The following is a 17,276-nucleotide window of genomic DNA, read 5'->3' on the forward strand; positions in this document are numbered from 1 at the left end:
TGTTGCTTCTCTGAACAAAGGCAGGCAGAAGAAGGAAGAGAAGAGAGGTCATGTTAAAGAGAGGAACTGACACAGACATGATTAGTAGCTTATTAATACAGTGGAACGATCAGTTGACTATACACCCAAGCGTTAGTGACAGACCCTGTAAGTCATACAGAACTTTCAAGCCCTAGGACGGATTCCAAGACCCCTTTAGTGTATTTCCCTATTTCTCTCTCTTTTTTTTTTTTTTATCACATCAGTTACTGGTTGTTTATGACCATCCACCTCCTCTATCTGATAAAAGTATACTTCAAGGACCCAAATATCTGTTCCCAATTTGCCCAGACTCCTCACTTGCTCCAAATTAGTAAGTCATGCATGGGCCTGAGAATCTGCATTTGTAACAAGATCCCAGAGCACCAGACACGCATGCTGCCGGCACTCAGAACCACTGGCCAGTGGAAAAAGACAAGACTCTGGAGGTCAGAGGACGCAGCCTCATTCAGCTGGGGGACCCTGGGCGGGGCACTTAGTTTCTCTGAGCCTCATCTATAACCACTGGAAGATCCGGATCTTTCCCTTGCAGGGTTGCAGTGAGGAAGATACAAAACTTATTTATGTTAGAAAGAGCTCCCTCTGAGTGCCCCGCAAGCACTCAGCTCCCCTTCTCTTCCGTCAAATACTAAAGCCCCACAAACCTGGGTTAAAATGTCGCCAGATTACTTTACAGGGACAAAAATGTCTGCCAGGCACGGGAGCCCAAAATGCAGTCAGTGGAGCCAATTTCTGATCATTCAACTCACAGACAGCTGTCAACTTTTTCCAGGCTTCCCCACAGAAGCTCCAGCAAACCAGAAACTGAATAGAGCCGGAACAAGGGATCCCTCACGCCTTGACCCAGCAGGCGCGACAGAACGTAACCCCCAGTTAGAGGGGACACTTCAGGAGCAACAGGAGAGGCAGGAGTTGTGAGGAAAGTGGTTTACGTGTACCTGCTGGACCGCAGGGGTCAGAACATCTAACAGTCCACGAGACCACATGCTCTATGCCTACATCTGAAGCTGTAAAGGGAAGGGCATGTTGGTTCCACTCCTCTGCTGTGGGTCACCTCTGACAGCCCTCACGGGACCTGCCCCTGATCCCCTGGGTTTGTTGGTTAAGAACTGGCAGCTGGGGCCGCGACAGCGATGCGCTCAGAGCCTCCTGCCCTCTTCCTCCAGACACATCCCGATTCCAGGACAGGGAGGAAGGGGGGAGGGGATACTGAGAAGCAAGTGAAGCTCAAATCCCCTCTCCCCTTCCTGCGCCGACCCCTGAAGTCCGCCTGATAGAATCTGAATGCAAATCAAATGCCGCCTGGAATTCTGCCCAAAATCCAGTTTGACTTCAGGCACCTACCTTCCCCACGTCCCTGAGGCCACAGCCGGGGTGGAAAGAGAGCCCAGAGAACTGCCCTGTCTAAAGGGACAGGGATGGAAAGGAGCCAGAGAGTAGGTAAGAGCGTTCATGCAGCTTCTACAGGAAGAAAGGGGTTTCCCAGGAACAGACGCTCATGTTTTCGGTGGTAAACCCTTCTGTCAACTAGGATCTGGTATTTATGACATTCTTCCTAACTGGTGAGGAAAGCCGACCGTTCTAGAGCCTGGAAGAAGGGGGCAGAAGGTCTGAACAGGGGACTCACCCAGTCTGCCAGGTTAGGATGTGGTGGGGACTGCTTGGGGGCGTCGCTCCAATTTCACTCGACGGTGTTGAGCTTCTCTGGCTTTGAGGTAAGGCAGCTGTGGAGAGGGGACAGGGGTCGGTGGAGGGGTAAGACCCATGAAGGAGCTTCTCTCCAGAGATGCCGGAGGGGAGCCCGGGGCAGGGTCACGGTGGGGGACATCCCCACCTCCTCACCCCGACTTTTGGCCGATTCTGTTTTCTCCAAAGTATCTTTTTCACTAGTAAACTTCAGAAACAGCTGCTTAGAATTTCTCATCTAAAATATGTCCCCAAGGAGTTGCCTAATCACTAGGCAAGTGCTACAGTTTTGATAGAAGGGAAACAGTCATGTTCCCAGGAGACCATTGCCGCCGCTGCCAACAGTGAGAGAGGCTCAGGGGCTTTCAGTGATGCGAGCAGTGCATTCATTCGTTCTTTCTCGAAATCCTCCTGGGAAGTCCCGGCCAAGTGTCACGGGGCTTATTGTATAGATAGAGGAGGAACATGGAGAAGGCTCTAGGACCTTCAGAGTCCATGGTTTCTTTCGTGACTGCCTGAATCACTTGTGTTCTCCTCTCTGGAATATGTCATTTGGGGACACAGGGGACAGAAGGCGGGAGCCCTGAGGCCTGGAGCCTCCTCGTTGTCCGATTCACTGGAAGGCCCAAGAATCCCCCTCCCCTTCCCAAAGGTGAACCCCATTTTCTGTCCGTCCTTCCCTCTGGTCCTTACCTTTACTTCACTCTTTCCCATCACAAGTCAGGTCCTGACTTGGAGTCCCTTCTGTGTGATCACTCTCATTCTATTCTTCTATTTTTAAAAATCATTTTATGATGTCTCACCTTCCTCCCCTTTCTTTCCCTAGGGTCAGTCTGAGCAGGACCTCGGGCGCACGGCCCCCCTCTGTGCCTGCTGAGAGCCCTGCGGGTCACTGCTGAGCACTGGGGGTGGCTGTCACCGCTGCTCTTCCCCACAGAGGAACCGGGAAGGGAAAGTAGCCTTTGCTTTTTTACATTCTGGCACCGCTCCGTGCTCTTAGTACAAGAAGAAGAGGGAGCTCTTAAGTAGGTTACGAAAGCTTTGAGATGCAGTACTGTGGTATTGAAAGCTTTTTATAAAAATTCTTATGGTCACCTCCTAACACCCCTGAGAGGGGGCCGCAAGAGCAGCTCCCCCTCCCCCCACCACCAGTCAGTCACCAGGAGGAGTGGCCAAGTCCCCCAGGGCTCCAGGACCCAAGGCCATGGTTGCAATAAGCGTCCCTCTGGAAGGGGTCACTCGGGTCTGTAACTTACTAGGGTCTCTTCACCAGGGGAAAGGTGCACTTTAGACTGGAACAAACCCTGAGTCACGTGTGCACGGAGCTTCTCTGATGTCTGTCCTTACAAGTGGCGGGAGAGAATGTCTGCGTCCCTACCTAGGATGCTGAAGTGGGGGGCACGTCCTGGCCCGCGCGCTGGGGAAGGTCGGAGGTGCTACCCCACTGGCTTTGCGATCTCTGTCACGGGCAAAGCCTGGGCTGGAACGGGAGGGCGTGAAGGAGAGGACCGGAAGGCCCCCAGTCTCACCCTCTGACAGCCAGGTTTCTAGAATTAACCTCAGAAAGGCCGGAGGCCCTGGAAACGCGCCGCCCCCCCCCCCCGTGCCCCCCTCACCTGACGTGGCCTTGCACATCTGGGGCATCCTGGTGACCCTGCTGTGCGCCACGAAGGTGCTCTGGGAGGAGGTGCTGTACTGGGAGCCGCTGTCCGAGGAGGTGGAGCTGGTGTGCGACAGGCGGCTGTGCTCCTTGTGCGAGGCCGTGGAGCGCTGGTACCACTGGCGCAGCTCGTCCGAGACGGCGGCGCGGCCCGCGCCCTTGTCGGGGGCGCCCTCGCGGCCCAGCGACGGAGTCCGCAGGATCTGCGAGCGCGACGGCGTCAGGCGGCCCGCGTCGCCCTCGTCGCCGCCGCGCCAGCTCTCCCTGAAGAGGCCGCCCGCCGTGTACGAGTTGGACGTCTTGAACTGCGCCTTGACGCTGTAGTGGCCCTCCTGGTCGCTCTCCAGGCTGCGCACCACCACCGGCGTGGCGCCGCCCTCCACGTACAGCGGGTACTCCTTGATGCGGTACTGCGAGCTGGGCTGGCTCTGGCTGTGCAGGTAGACGCCGTGCGCGCCGCCGCCGCGCGCCGCCAGGTTGGGCATGCTGCCCGAGTTCGCGGCCCCCAGCGCGCCCGCCGCCCGCTGCCGCTGCCGCTGCCGCGCGCGCGCCTTCGACGGCGAGTCCTCGGCCAGCGTGGAGTAGTTGGCGTTCATCTGCGCCGGGTAGTAGTGCTCCGAGCTCGAGTGGCTGGTGCAGGACGAGCAGTCGTCCATGGGGTCGGAGCCGTTGCTGCTACGAGTCCGCGGGGTGTAGAAGTCGGGGCTCCCCGTGTCGTTCTCCGAGCCCAGGAGCTTGCCCTGGGACTCCAAGCTGGAGCTCCGGTGCCTAAAGTGCAGGGCGAGGCTGTGCAGCCGCGTGGGGCTGAGGTCCACCGACCTGCGGGGAGACGGCGGGTGGGTGTGTGGGAAGCCCGGGGTGGGGCGCGCCTGGGGGGACGGGGCGGGCGCAGGCTCTGCGATCGATCGTGGGACCCAGGCAAGGGGAGAACCCGCCGCCCGGAGCCGCCAGCGAACCGCATCTACAAGAGCTGGGTAGGCGCAGGGCTGCCGGGTGACTGCAAGCTGCGGGAGGGACCGCGGATGTCTGGACTGGACGCTCCATCATGCGAGGGGGCGGGACAGAGGGCGGCGCGCACAGAAAGGTGGCCTCTGAAAACATACGCTAAGAGCCTGGCTTTTAACCATAGAATAAGATTCTATAGATGCTAAGAGAACCAAGAAAATCTCTCCTCTAGTATTACGTGAAATCAGAGGAAATGCCCATTCTTTGCGGATCTTTGTGGTGCACTGCACAGGTTCCAACCGAATACTGTTCGGAAACGCACATCAACAGATTTCCATTCGCTTCCAGTCCGCGCAGGCTGTACAACGGAAGGCTGCTGGGACGGCACCGCTGAAGACTGATGCGAACGCTTACTCACCAGGCCCCCACTCTGTCTGTGATCCACTCTGCCTCTGAGTCCACACTCTCAACACCCATCCATGGCACAGGGGTGGACAATGCTACGACACATGTGACATCCAGGGTGGCCAAGTACCGGAAGAGGGAAGCGCCCGTTCTGTCACTCAGGGTAGAATGTGCAGTCCCCACCCATGGCTCTCCCGGGCTTAGTCCTCACTTTCCTCTCTGGCCCCACCCTCTCCGCCACCTGCTCTCGCCACACTAGCCCCCAGGGAACATGCTAAGTGCAGGCCTGCCCCTGGGACTTTGACGTCGCTGTTCCCAGACACAGCCTCAGAACCTGCTAAGCCATCCATTCAGGTCTCTACTCTGACGTCACCTTATTAGAGAGAACTTTCCTGATGCTTCACTTAACAGATAGTCTTTCCTTTCACTATGTAGCCCCCCGTCTGGTTCATTTTTCTTCTAAGTGCCTATCACCACGTGACATACATTTTTCTTTCTTGCCACTCTCCCCTACAAAGACGTCAGTCCACCGAGAGCTGGGGTGTGGTCTGTTTTGTCCACTGCTCTACCCCCTGCGGTGGCACCTGGTGCATACAGGCACGCGGTAACTATCTGTGACTTGGAAGAATCAATCAGACACTCTCGCGCCTGGAGAGCTCAAACTTATCCAATACAAATCCATCCTTTGGGGCACTGTCCCTATGCAATCAGGTTTTGATCAAATGAAATGATGGCTTTGGTTTTGCCTCGTTTCAGAAAATGAAGGTGTGAGTCACTGCTTCACTTTTGCCAGTTCCTTTTGCTCTCGAGCGAATTTACACCCTGGGGCATTAAAAAGTCAAGGATAAACTGCGGCCTCCGCAGGAAGACACAGGAAGACTACAGAATAAAGATCACCCCCCATCAGGGCGAGGTGATGCTCTTTCCAGCATGATCCCTGCTCATCTGGCCAGCCCTTCCTGCCTCCATTTGGATTAGGAAAGCTTCCTCCATGGGGTGTCTGGCTGGCGCAGTAGGTAGAGCATGTGGCTCTCAATCTTGGGGGCCGGAGTTCGAGCCCCACGTTGGGTGTTGAGATTGCTTAAATGAACTTAAAAAGAATTTAAAAATTGGAAACTCTCTGCATGCCCACTGTTTCCAGAAGCCTGGGGATTCTCCAGGTGACTCCTGCTGCCCAGTGGACAAGACACTGGGATACGAATGCATCTTAGAGCTGACGTGGGCTCACCACTGCCGGCCTGGAGTTTTCACCCCGCTTCACAGGAGCGAGAACCTACCTCCCTGGCTCAGGCCTGACCCTAGTTCACTGGTTCTGTGGGCCGGTCTGGGGCTGGCAATGCCCAGGATTAACCAAGGGAGGTCTGTGGCCCAAAGGCCTGGGATACTTACCTCGTGGAATGAACATAGTGGGGACTCCGGACCCGCAGGTCTGGGGTGGACGGCATGCTGGACTGTGAGTTCCAGTGAGGGAGGCTGCGGACGGGGCTGTTCTGCAGGGAGCCGCTGCCGCCGCCGGCTTCCGCGCAGCTCCCCGTGCTGGGGAACCGCTTGTGACTGCTGCAAACCAGAGACCGGGCTGGTCACGGCCACACACAACCACACCTCGTCCCGGGGAGCAGGAGAGTGCGCCTGGGACGCCCCACCCCACCCCTCAGATTCCTATTTGGCCTCTCAGCCTTTGCCCCAGGAGTGGGTGGGGGTCTTCGGCCTGGACCCTCACCACAGAGTGAAACCAAGACCCTGGTGGGGGCGCCTGGCCGGCTCAGGCAGGAGAGCATGCGACTCTTGAGCTCAGGGTTGTGAGTTCAAACCCCCCTGGTGGGTGTAGATTACTTAATAAATAAAATCTTAAAAAACAAAACCAAACCAAACCCTCATCAGCCCTGTGCATAACAGGGAGCGGACTGTTCCGTGAAGTCCCTGCCCTCAACCACCGTTTCTGTTTTCCAGCAGACAAATATTTACCTGTCTGGGCAGCCACTGGGAGCTTTAAAGGGTGTAATTAAAGGAAATGAGAAAAACAGAGAAACAGACCAAAATGCCTTCCAAAAATCTCTCTGCAGTATCAGCAGAGTAAGGAGCTGATAATGCACGCAGCTAAGATTACAGCTGTCGGGCCCCGGAATTTTGCCGGACGATGGTGTAGGGTCCTGACCTGCTTTGGAATTCCTACGACTAGACTCTCTCTTGCCTTTTCAGAGCACTGCTGCCTAAGGCTTCCTCATTCATTTCACAATATCAAGACCATCTGCCCAGACACTGTGAGCCCCAAGCCCCCATTCCCTTTGGCATGACCGAGCTGCACCTTGACAGGGTCAGCAGCAGAGGGCGCTGTGAGCGCAGCACTGTCATAAGGCCACCCCAGGAGGGAGAAGGAAGCTGGTGGAGATTCTGCAATTTGTGGGTGCTATTTGGGACAGCCCTCTGTTTTTCCCTGCGACCTCATGTGATCTCCCCGACCCAGCTCACCTGGAATGGCCGTGGGAGGAACGTTTCTTGACCTTCTCGTAAGGCTCATCTAAGGAGGACTCGCTCCACATTTTGGGCTTTATGGGGGACTTGTCGTAGTCACTGCCGTGATAGTGCATCTGCCGGAGTCCCTCCAGGGACTGGGGAGGAGGGGGCCTGTTGTGTGACGGTGGTCGAGGAGGGAGTCCCTTGTGAGGAGACTGTAAGGGGGACAGTGTGCTGGTGACCTGAGAGTCTTCTGCACAGAGATGGAGAGAGACGAACTGAGCAAGGGTCCCTCCCACCGACCCAGACAGACCCACCCATCCCCACCCCCAACCCCCGCCCCAGCAACCCCCACAATCCAGACAGGTGTCTGTCCACTCAGTGAGCACACCCCATGGCTTCTCAAGTTGCCAAGATAAGTCAAACCAGAACGAAGCAAACCTAAACTTCGAGCAGCCTTCAAGGGGGAGAGAAGTTTCACTTCGGATCAGCTACAGATGGAGTGAAGCCTGAATACCATTAAATCCCAACAGAAAATGATTGCTTCACACCAAACAGCAAATCATAGCCATTATCATGTTGTCAAGTTTTCAGTCAATAGACGGTAAGGGTCTAATTTGCTATGGGGGCGTTTCAGCTCCATGAGGGCTCTGCTGTGTTCGTTTCTAGCACCTCAGTGCCTGGAATGATGCTCAATAAATACTTGTTAGAAAAAAATGAAAGAAAATTATGTATGTTGTGTGTAATTATCTGCTGGTGGCTCTAGGCATCTACTCTCTCTGCTTTTCTTTCATTCCAGGCTGAGGAGTGGGGATTTGGTCTGAAAGCCACAGGAAGCCTCTGGAACTTCCCAAGCACGGAGCTGTCAGGATGAAAATCCTGAGAGCTAGTCACCCATCAGGGTTCAGAGTGGGCAAGAGAGGGATGAAGCAGGGATTAAGGAAGATAATCTGCGTGAACCGGGGGGTGCGGGAACAGCAGTGAGCAGAGGGTTTGGGGGGAGGAAAAATTCAGGTCTCATTGTGAAGGCAGAAGGCAGAGTCTGAAGGGAAAAAAATACACAGAAGCAAACCCCGAAAGCTGCAATCACCTTTCACTTGGCCCCCCACTCCATTTCCAATTCGTATCCTTACCATAGCCCCCAACCTTGAAACCCGGCATCTACTATGCGCCCACCCCCTCAAATCAGTAAAGCAAAGAGCCCCTGGAAGGGGCAATGGGGGGCCCCCCGGGAATGGGGGTCCAAGTGAGGCAATGATGCCCCTTTGGGGGTCTGGAACACGAGAGGAAACTGATCGCACATGATGCAGCCACATAAGCTAACTACAACATGTACCTCCTCCGACTCTTCTGTGACAAGGGAATGTCACTAACCGGGTCGCTCATACTCAGAACCCCTCTCCCTGCTCGCCCGCAGCCTGGCTTCCTCCCCACCCTCGAAACGATGCTGACAATAAAAATATCACGACCTGACGGCTAACAGCAGGGCCCAGACCATTGGCTAGATAACCTGCCAGCCTTTCCCCACATCAATAGCAATTACTTTTATCCTCCAATTACATCAGGACCATGTGCTGGGCGGACCTTTTAAGGTTTTTCTGTCTCAACAGCCACTTACACTGCCCACCTGAGGTTTTTCTAAAGGACAAAAAAAAATTAACTGCCACTTAATAGATTTCCATACCGTCAATGTCCCGGCCTCCCAAGTTTTGGTTTAAACCCACAGGCACATTCTCAGAGCAGCTCCCGCGCCTGGAATTCTTTCTACCCCTGTGTGCGATGCTGGGATGGTCGCGAGGGATCAGTTCTGTTGTTTTAAGAATTTCCCAAGATATGCTGATAAACCGCTGGGTTTTCTGAGGTCAGTGGCAAATAGTAAGATAATTTTAAGGCCTGACCAGGCATCTAAAGGGACACCTTCTCTTTGGTTTTCGTGATTTCTTAGGAAGGTATGGAGGGGTTTTTCCCTCTTGCTACTCCCAGGCTTTGCTAGCGGGCTTCGATCTTTGACTTGTGATCCAACCCAAGGCCATACTTTCCTCCAGAAACTATGAATACTCAAAAGGAAAGTGCACATGGTGTTTAGTTAAAAACGTGGGGCGCCTGGGTGGCTCAGTTGGTTAAGCATCTGACTTCAGCTCAGTCATGATCTCACGGTTCCATGAGTTCGAGTCCCGCGTCGGGCTCTGTGCAGTCAGCTTCCGACGCGCTATCTCCCTCTCTCTGCCCTTCCCCTCGTCGTGCATGCGTGCCCTCTCAAAAGTAAACGCTAAAAAAAATTTTTTTAAAACGTGGTTTTGGCAACTATAAAACAGAACACCGTGCAGGGACCTCGCCTCCGATCTCTGGGCCATGGGAAGTACGGAAGTTCTAACAGACCTGGGCTGACGTGGTGCCCACCCCACTCCCAGACAAATGGGTGGGGGCTGGGGACCGGGGACTGCCAGGGCACCTGCGGGCCCCTCCGCCTGGCTCTGGCCTTTCCACCGGGCTGTGCCGGGCTACACACGGCTCAATCCCCGCCGCACTGGGTCCGGGTTCTGAGGCAGGAAATGGAGCACCTACCGTCCTCTAGCACAAGGGCATCTGACAGGGAACTATCTTCACTGGCAATGTTTCCATCTGAGAAGACAAAAGACAAGGGTCGATGAGTGGGGCACATCCCTGAGACAAAGCCCGATCTGTAAAAACCAGACGTTTGGGGCCAGCCCACATCCTCCTCTTTCTACCCAGAGAGAACACATGGAACACAATTGAAATGCTGGCTGGCGTTTCCTTTGACGGTCCCTGGGGTGTGTCATTAGCTCGTCCCTCGCTCCTGACGCTGCGATGCACCAGGCTTTGTGTATCTGCACTCTCATTTCACAGGCCCTGACCGTGCTCAGCTGTTTAATATCCCGGATAAAGGCCGCCCGGCCTGGTTAAGCCACACATTGTCCCGGCCCACTCTCGGGACATGTTTCAACCGACCCAAAGGCAGCAAACGGCTATGTATTCGATACATGTGAAACTAGGTTAAGAGCCTGGCTTTGGTCTCATGGCAATAAAGGTCTTCTCCATAAACTTCTCGAGTCATTAGTGGCGAATACAAGCTGCTAAATACAGCTTCTGTCTCATCAAAGCTTATTTTTATAGATACTAGTGAACCATGAGAATGTGCCCAAGAGGGAGCCAGTAAAATAATCCTCCCTCCCGTAATATCCGGGGAAACTGAGTCCCCCCAGGAGGAGTGGGTTGTCTGGAGTCACTCTGTTCAAAACGAGCCAAGATCCCAGTCTGAAGTTCCAGGTTCAGGGTTTTAGCTCTTGAAACAAAACACCAGGAGCGCCTGGATGGCTCAGTTGATTAAGCGTCTGACTTTGGCTCAGGTCATGATTTCGTGGTTCGTGGGTTCAAGCCCCGCATTGGGCTCTGTGCTGACAGCTCAGAACCTGGTGCCTGCTTGGGATTCTCTGTCTCCCCGTCTGACTGCCCTCCCCCACTCACACTCTCTCGTGCTCTCAAAAATAAAAATGTTAAAAAAATTTTTTTTTAAATGGAAATAAAACACCAGACTCAGGGACTAAGAGCTGTAATTATTCCTCTAATTCAAGGGTGGCAGAAACGTTTTGAGGCAGCAGCACAATAATGGGGGTATGTTCTTGAGGAGTTAAAAACAGTGGCTGCAGATCTGGATGGGACCGCCTGCGGCCAGGACGGACACTTGTGTAAGCATGGCTCCTGCCACTCGCAGGATGGCCCGTGCCGGGCGGGCCGGGAAACCGGGCTCTTCCGGGGCCGGCCAGGGACAGCTCTGCCCCTGTGGTGCCCCACCCAAACTTGGCTCTGGTGCCCGTGCTGGATGTTTCTGCAGAGCTGGGACTCTCCAAGAGAGTCCCCACAAGGCATCAGACAGAGAAAGGCTGCCTGACTGCAGCTGTTAAAAATGGGCAAGCAAGTAACAGTCTTGGCCAAGGACAAGATGGCAGGATGGGGAAAGATGGGTACTCCAAAGTTCTAGAAGGATTTTTTACGGTCTCTTGTTTTTCTTAAAAAAAAATTTTTTTGTTTTTATTTATTTCTAAAAGGGAGAGAGACAGCGTGAGCAGGGGAGGGTCAGAGAGAGAGAGGGAGACACAGAATCTAAAGCAGGCTCCAGGCTCTGAGCTGGCTGTCAGCACAGAGCCTGACGCAGGGTTCGAACCCACAAACTGCGAGATCATGACCTAAGCGAAAGTCGGACGACGCTTAACCGACTGAGCCACCCCGGTGCCACTTAACGATTATACTTTATATATGTTATACATACAAATGCTTTTGACTTATCCATATGTAATTGTGGTAAAACATACACAACGTAAAATGTACCGTTTTAACCATTACTAGCTGTACAGATCAGCGGCATCACCATCATCCATGCCTAGAACTTTGTCATTTTTCCAAGCAAAAACCTGTACCCGTGAAACCCTAACTCTCCATTCCGCCTCCCCCTCCAGCGCCTGGTCACTTCCATCCCACTTTCTATCTTCCCGGACAAGTATTTTCAACGTGCGTGAACCGTGCAGGAATACATGACGTGAGTTTCAAAGACTTTGCTGACATGGGAAAGAAGGATTAAAACAGTTTGGGGGACTTGGTTGTGGGTGGACTGGGGGTATTTCCTTCTAGCATCTGCCAAGCAGAACCACCCAAACTTCTAACCCCTCCTCACTGGAGCTCAGGGCCCTACACAAGGAGAGGGGGCGGCCCAGCCCCGGGGTTCAGCTTGGGGGGCTCTCGGGGACAGCCCGTCTGAAGAGGACAGAGGCTTGGCGTGGGTGCTGGCTTGCAGCGTACGCCAGCCACCCTCCTTCCTTCCAGACACGGGTGGTGGAAGCGGGGCAGGCAGGTTAGCGGGGCCCAGCCCCCGATGAGGGCCAAGGAGAGCGTGTGGCTCGCGGCCGCACAGGCTCAGAGACCCGCAGCGGACAGGGGTCCCGGCAGCTCAGTGTATGGGATCCCCTTCATGTGTGGCCCCTATCTGGTCCCAGGCCTTATTACATTAGCTTCACTTTATGGACAAAGAAAACTAAGGCACGGGGTGTGAAACACCCTGCATAGGCCACGCCGGGAGCCAGCTCTGGCTCCCGAGCGGGCCTCGTTAGCACTGACCGGCGATGATCAGCGAAGCCCTCTGCGTGGGTTTCTTCCCAGACTTGATGCGGTTCTCGTTGATGGCATTTTCGATCTCCTGCAGCTTCCTCAGTGCATTCAGATAAGAGGTTTTCCTTTGTTTCTTCAGCTTTTTGCTGACGTTGGGGTCGCTGGCGAGGCGGCGGGCGGCCTCTGTGATCTGGGATTGAATGGCAAATTCCCGTTCCAGGCGTTCCAGCTCAGCCTCCTGTGGGAGGGAGAGACGGGCTTACCCTCGGTGGGACGCGGGGCAGGGGACACCGCCTCCCCGCCCCCGCCCCCAGGCCAGCGAGCCCCACTCCTTGGGAGAAAAGCACGCTAGGAAATCAGCACGCCCAGCGCCTCGCCCCAACCTTGCCTGTGCCCGCAACGGCCCTTCTAAAATCTCTGGCGGCCAGCGCCCCGGGCACCCCCACTTCGGAGACTCCTGGCCCCTGTTATGTTTAGGAGACAAGTGTCGGTCGCTACACTGGTGGCATCACTGAGAAGCAGAGGCCCCCCACTGCAGGCTGGGGGGCCACCTGGCTCTACTGCAGCCGTCTGCACGGCAGGGTTCACAGACACCACGGCCTCGTGGAAAATCAGAGCCTCTGTGGTTGGCGCTTCTCACGATCCCGGGCCGGGGGGTGCGGTGTTCGCCAGCAGGAGCTCACACGTGTGTGACACCCCGTTCTCCCACTCATGCCCTCTGTCTCTCACACTGTGAGCCCTTTGTGCTGGGACACACCGCGCTCCCCCGCTCCCTGCTGCAAGCCCCCCACCCCACCCCCGGCTCCCGCAGTCCTCACCCATACCTGCCAGCCGCAGCGGCTCTAGGCTGTGGGGTGTGGACGGGAGGGCACGGGAGCCTGGCTGCGACTCCTGGGACTGTTCGGCGGCACCCTCCCTCCTTCCCCGGGGCACCTGCCTCCGGCCTGCACCCCGTATTTGGGTCTGAAGGAGCAGATGGATGAATACGCCCTCAAGCAGAGCAAGGAGGCTGTGGCTGCCAGAAAACAGCCCAGAGGCCTCAGCGGCTGAACAGGGAAGGTGGGCTAGCCACCGCCTGACTCTCTGCGGCTCCCTCAGAGGGTCTTCCAGTACCTTCCGGGTACCTGCCAGTGAGGCAGGGGAGGCCACACAAGCACCTTGCCCCGGGCGATCCACAGCCTTGCAAAGATCTGACAAGAACAGACCTAATCAACCTAATCAACCTAATCACGTGGGAACCCATCACCACGTTTGTCGGAATGGACGCATCGTCCAGATTAAGGGCAGGAGACAAAAGCCTTGCCTCGGGGCAGCACGCACCAGGCCCCGAGCCTCCATCAAGACACAGACTGGATTCATTTCCTTTAGACGCCTTCAGCCTGATGGGAGGAGGAGGTGAAGATTACACAGAACTGTGCAGGAGATGATAAACTCCCTCCGGTTCCTTCCAGCGCCGGCTACACCCGCTTCACCCCCCACCCCCACCCGAGGGAGAAGGCTATGGAGGTGGAGTCTGGCCCGGGGTCTTGACACAAACCAGTCACCAAGCACAAAGGTTGTTCTGTGCGGGTTGGGAGAGCCCTGGCCCGAGACCCGCCCCAGTGTGGGAGCCCAGGACGGACGCTCGCCCCTTCAGCAGAGACGAGCACCAGGCCGCCTGCTGTGTGAACAGGGAGTCAAGTATGTTCCCAGGAGAAATAGAGGCAGGACGGAGCTGGGGATGGAAGAGCTCTTGCTAGAATAACTGCATGTTGATGCCAACTCGTGGGTACTTCCTTTCACTAATTCAGACTGACGTATGCAGGGACAGGTAAGGAAGACAGGGGTGAACACGGACCTCTCGGGGAAGGGCAGTCCGCTCCTCCCGGACAGTGTGAAGAAGAACAACGGGGCGCTCGCTATGGTGGGGTCTGCTCTTAGACTTTTAGTGCCAGGCGTCCGCCCGGCGGAAGGGAATGGCAGCTCCTCGGGCAATCCTGTGGACGGCCAGATTTGCCAAAGACCCCACCAGATGGTCTCCTAAGTCCCACCCACCCTCACGCTGTTCTGACCCCGATAAAATCCAGTCCCCGTCCACAGCCACTGCCTCTCTGTTCAGAGCAACTCTTGGGTGCTGAGCATGATAGAGCAGGTGTTCAGTAGCAAGTGAAGTGTTTCTCACACACTAGCTCTGAGATGTAAGGATTAGGAGGTTCATATTCTACAAGAGCGGCTTTTGATGTGGATGAAGCCTCTGGTGTGGGCAGCAGTCCCCTGGGCCCTGCCAGCGCCATACTCAGATGGATCCCTTGCTGCTGGCTGCGGGACATTTGCGTGCCCTCTGGATTCATCCTCACACTCACCCGCTGTGGGTGTGACGCGAGAATGTGAGCTTCTCCCAATCGCTTCTGAGGGACTGTACATTTAAACACATACACGGTACTCCCTTCCCCATGGGCTTTGATGCCTGTTCGTTTAAGCCCTCTGCTCAACGGCATTTTAATCAGTGGCCTCATTCAGAATAAGTCAGGGAAGACAATTCCTGGACGTGACCTTGACGCCTAAAGGTTTGCCGGGCCTTGAATCTCTCTTGGTCTGAGGCTGGATAGCTCGTGAACTGGAGAGAGACTCAGTCCCCCTTATTTCCCCAGGCCTGAACTCTCCAGCCCCAGCCCCCCGACCAATGTTTAGCGCCAAATAGGATAAAAGAGCAAAGTTTTAGTGGGTCCTCCCAAAGCGGAAGAATGACATCACGAGGGCCCAGCATGTTGCTGAAAGTCTGGCAGCACTTTTAGCAGCAAGGTGAAGTTAAGGTGACCAGGAGCAGGAGCTGCTCTTTCCACATCCCCCCCCTTCCCTCCTCCCCCCAACCCCAAAAGCATGCCTGCACCTGTTTGCTTCTCTGGGGGTTTTCTTCCACATTAAGCTGGGCTAAGAGTCAGGAGGTCATTAAAAAGACAGGTCCACGTATGCGCTGCTGGGCTGATCCCCAAGCTTAACGTAGCCCCTTGTGACAGGCCTATCACGTTAGACACGCAACTTCCGCAGAAATCAAAATGCTCACTGACGCAAGTGGACTGATCCTAGCAAGAGAAGCCCCACAATGACTACCCAGCTAGCTTAAAGGGTACGAAACTCCAAAGGCAAGGGGAATGGCGCTCGGCAGCGGGCAGAATGAAGAAACGGTTACAGAAATCTCGGAAGCCCTAACACAAGGGAGAAATATGACTTACGTGACAGAATCCAACAACGTAAAGAAGGACGCACCTCTCCTTTGGGCAGGATTTTCTGTTCATCCAGTTTGAAGGCTGTCCCGATTCTTCTGCGAACGATGGGTGGCTCCTCCCCTGGGTCCAAGGGGTATTCGACGGGCAGTTTGCCGGTCAGCTCCTGCGTACGTGCAAGGGCACGAGAGAGAAGAGCAATCAGAGGAAGGCGCGTGCCTGGGTTCTGGGATGCACGTGTGCTCACGTGCACACTTAGGCGCATAGATTTCGTGCATAGATTTGAAACTGTCGCCTTCAGCAACGCACCTAAGAGCTCCTGAAATGCAAGTTCATGTCTCAGGAAAACTGTGAGAGCAGGTCCTTTCTTTACAGAACAGATGTGCTTTGGAAACTTCTTCCCAAAGTCCGTTTCTTTGGGGTAAATAAAACTGCCACTGGCTTTCGTGAGAAAATCCGAATCTCTTTCCTTTGTGAATTTCCCCAGCATTCCCCATATCTACCATGTATCAGATGGAGCTGCACACTAAGGATGGAGCTCAGCCAACACGACAGCTCTGGGCTTTCTGGTTTCTGGGGCTCTTTCCACTGCCTCAAATATTCCCTTGCAAGTTTTTAAGTTTAAAAGGTCTTTCAGGGCTGGGGTGCTTGGGTGGCTCAGTTGGTTAAGCGTTTGACTTTGGCTCAGATCAAGATCGTGTGGTTTGTGAGTCTGAGCCCTGCGTCAGGCTCTGTGCTGACAGCTCAGAGCCTGGAGCCTGCTTTGGATTCTGTGTCTCCCCCTCTCTCTCTGCCTCTCCCCTGCTCATGCTCTTTCTTTCAAAAACAAACATAAAAAAATTATGTCTTTCAAATGAGTTTTCTTAGGAGGAATGCAATCTATATGGCAAATCCAAGAAAAGTGCATAGTACATACATTAGAAACCGAATATAAATAATAATTTTTCCACTCAGGTTAGACACTCAAGAAGCGGGGCTGAGCTTATACAACACAGCACGCAGATGGTGCCTGGGAAGCTCAGTCAGTGGAGAGCCTGGCTCTTGATTCCAGCTCGGGTCGTGATCTCACCGTTCATGGGATTGAGCCCCATGTTGGGCTCTGCGTGGGCAATGCAGAGTCTGCTTGGGATTTGCTCTCAAATTAAGTAAACTTTGTTCTTAAATTACAAGTTTCAGGGGCGCCTGTGTGGCTCCGTTGGCTGAGCGTCCAACTCTTGACTTTGGCTTAGGTCATGATCCCAGCATCATGGGATCAAGACCAGCATCAGGTTCTGCTTTGGGATTCTCTCGCTCTCTCTCTCCCTGGCCCCCTGTATCTCCCCTGCTCACATTCTCTCTAAAAATAAAACGAAAACCCCCCAAAAAAACAAATAACCAAAAATCCAAAACCAAAACAAGCAACTAGGAGTTTCAGAAGAAACTGAAAATTTAATCCCTATTATTGACAAGGGCATTAAAGAAGATCTGTTGTATGTTTTTGGCTCTAGAAATTGTGTGAGTTTGAGGACGGTGAATTGAGTGGACAGATCTCCACAGTGACAATGATCCTGGCCGACTCTGAGGTCTGTGGATGACTCAGGATTAGAACTGGGCTCCACAGTTGGGATCATGTCCGGGAACAAAGGTCAAATTTGAGTCAGTGGCTAGCTAGCCCACAGGTGAAGCCATGGCTTCACTTGCACAGGGTCACTTCCAGTGGCCAGAGGGACATGGGACAGCCACTGTGCATGTCTACCGGCACAGGGTCACTTCCAGGGACCAAA

At 54.6% G+C, this 17,276-nt stretch overlaps 1 protein-coding gene across 2 annotated transcripts in view; it reads right to left on the minus strand.

The window, feature by feature from the left end:
- The window catches only part of FRMD4A (FERM domain containing 4A), a 311,284-nt gene that overhangs the window by 15,827 nt on the left and 278,181 nt on the right, over positions 1 to 17,276 (minus strand). For both annotated transcript variants that reach the window (XM_039239976.1, XM_039239977.1), the window contains exons 16-22: positions 15,557 to 15,679; positions 12,320 to 12,548; positions 9,755 to 9,811; positions 7,205 to 7,442; positions 6,125 to 6,292; positions 3,342 to 4,204; positions 1,667 to 1,763 (exon numbers count right to left, since the gene is read on the minus strand). In XM_039239976.1, coding sequence (XP_039095907.1) covers positions 1,667 to 1,763; positions 3,342 to 4,204; positions 6,125 to 6,292; positions 7,205 to 7,442; positions 9,755 to 9,811; positions 12,320 to 12,548; positions 15,557 to 15,679 — 1,775 coding nt within the window. The remainder of the gene's footprint in view (positions 1 to 1,666; positions 1,764 to 3,341; positions 4,205 to 6,124; positions 6,293 to 7,204; positions 7,443 to 9,754; positions 9,812 to 12,319; positions 12,549 to 15,556; positions 15,680 to 17,276) is intronic.

Source organism: Hyaena hyaena, unplaced genomic scaffold (assembly GCF_003009895.1).
Source record: "Hyaena hyaena isolate Hyena2069 unplaced genomic scaffold, ASM300989v1 scaffold_165, whole genome shotgun sequence".
NCBI classification, from domain to species: Eukaryota; Metazoa; Chordata; class Mammalia; order Carnivora; family Hyaenidae; genus Hyaena; species Hyaena hyaena.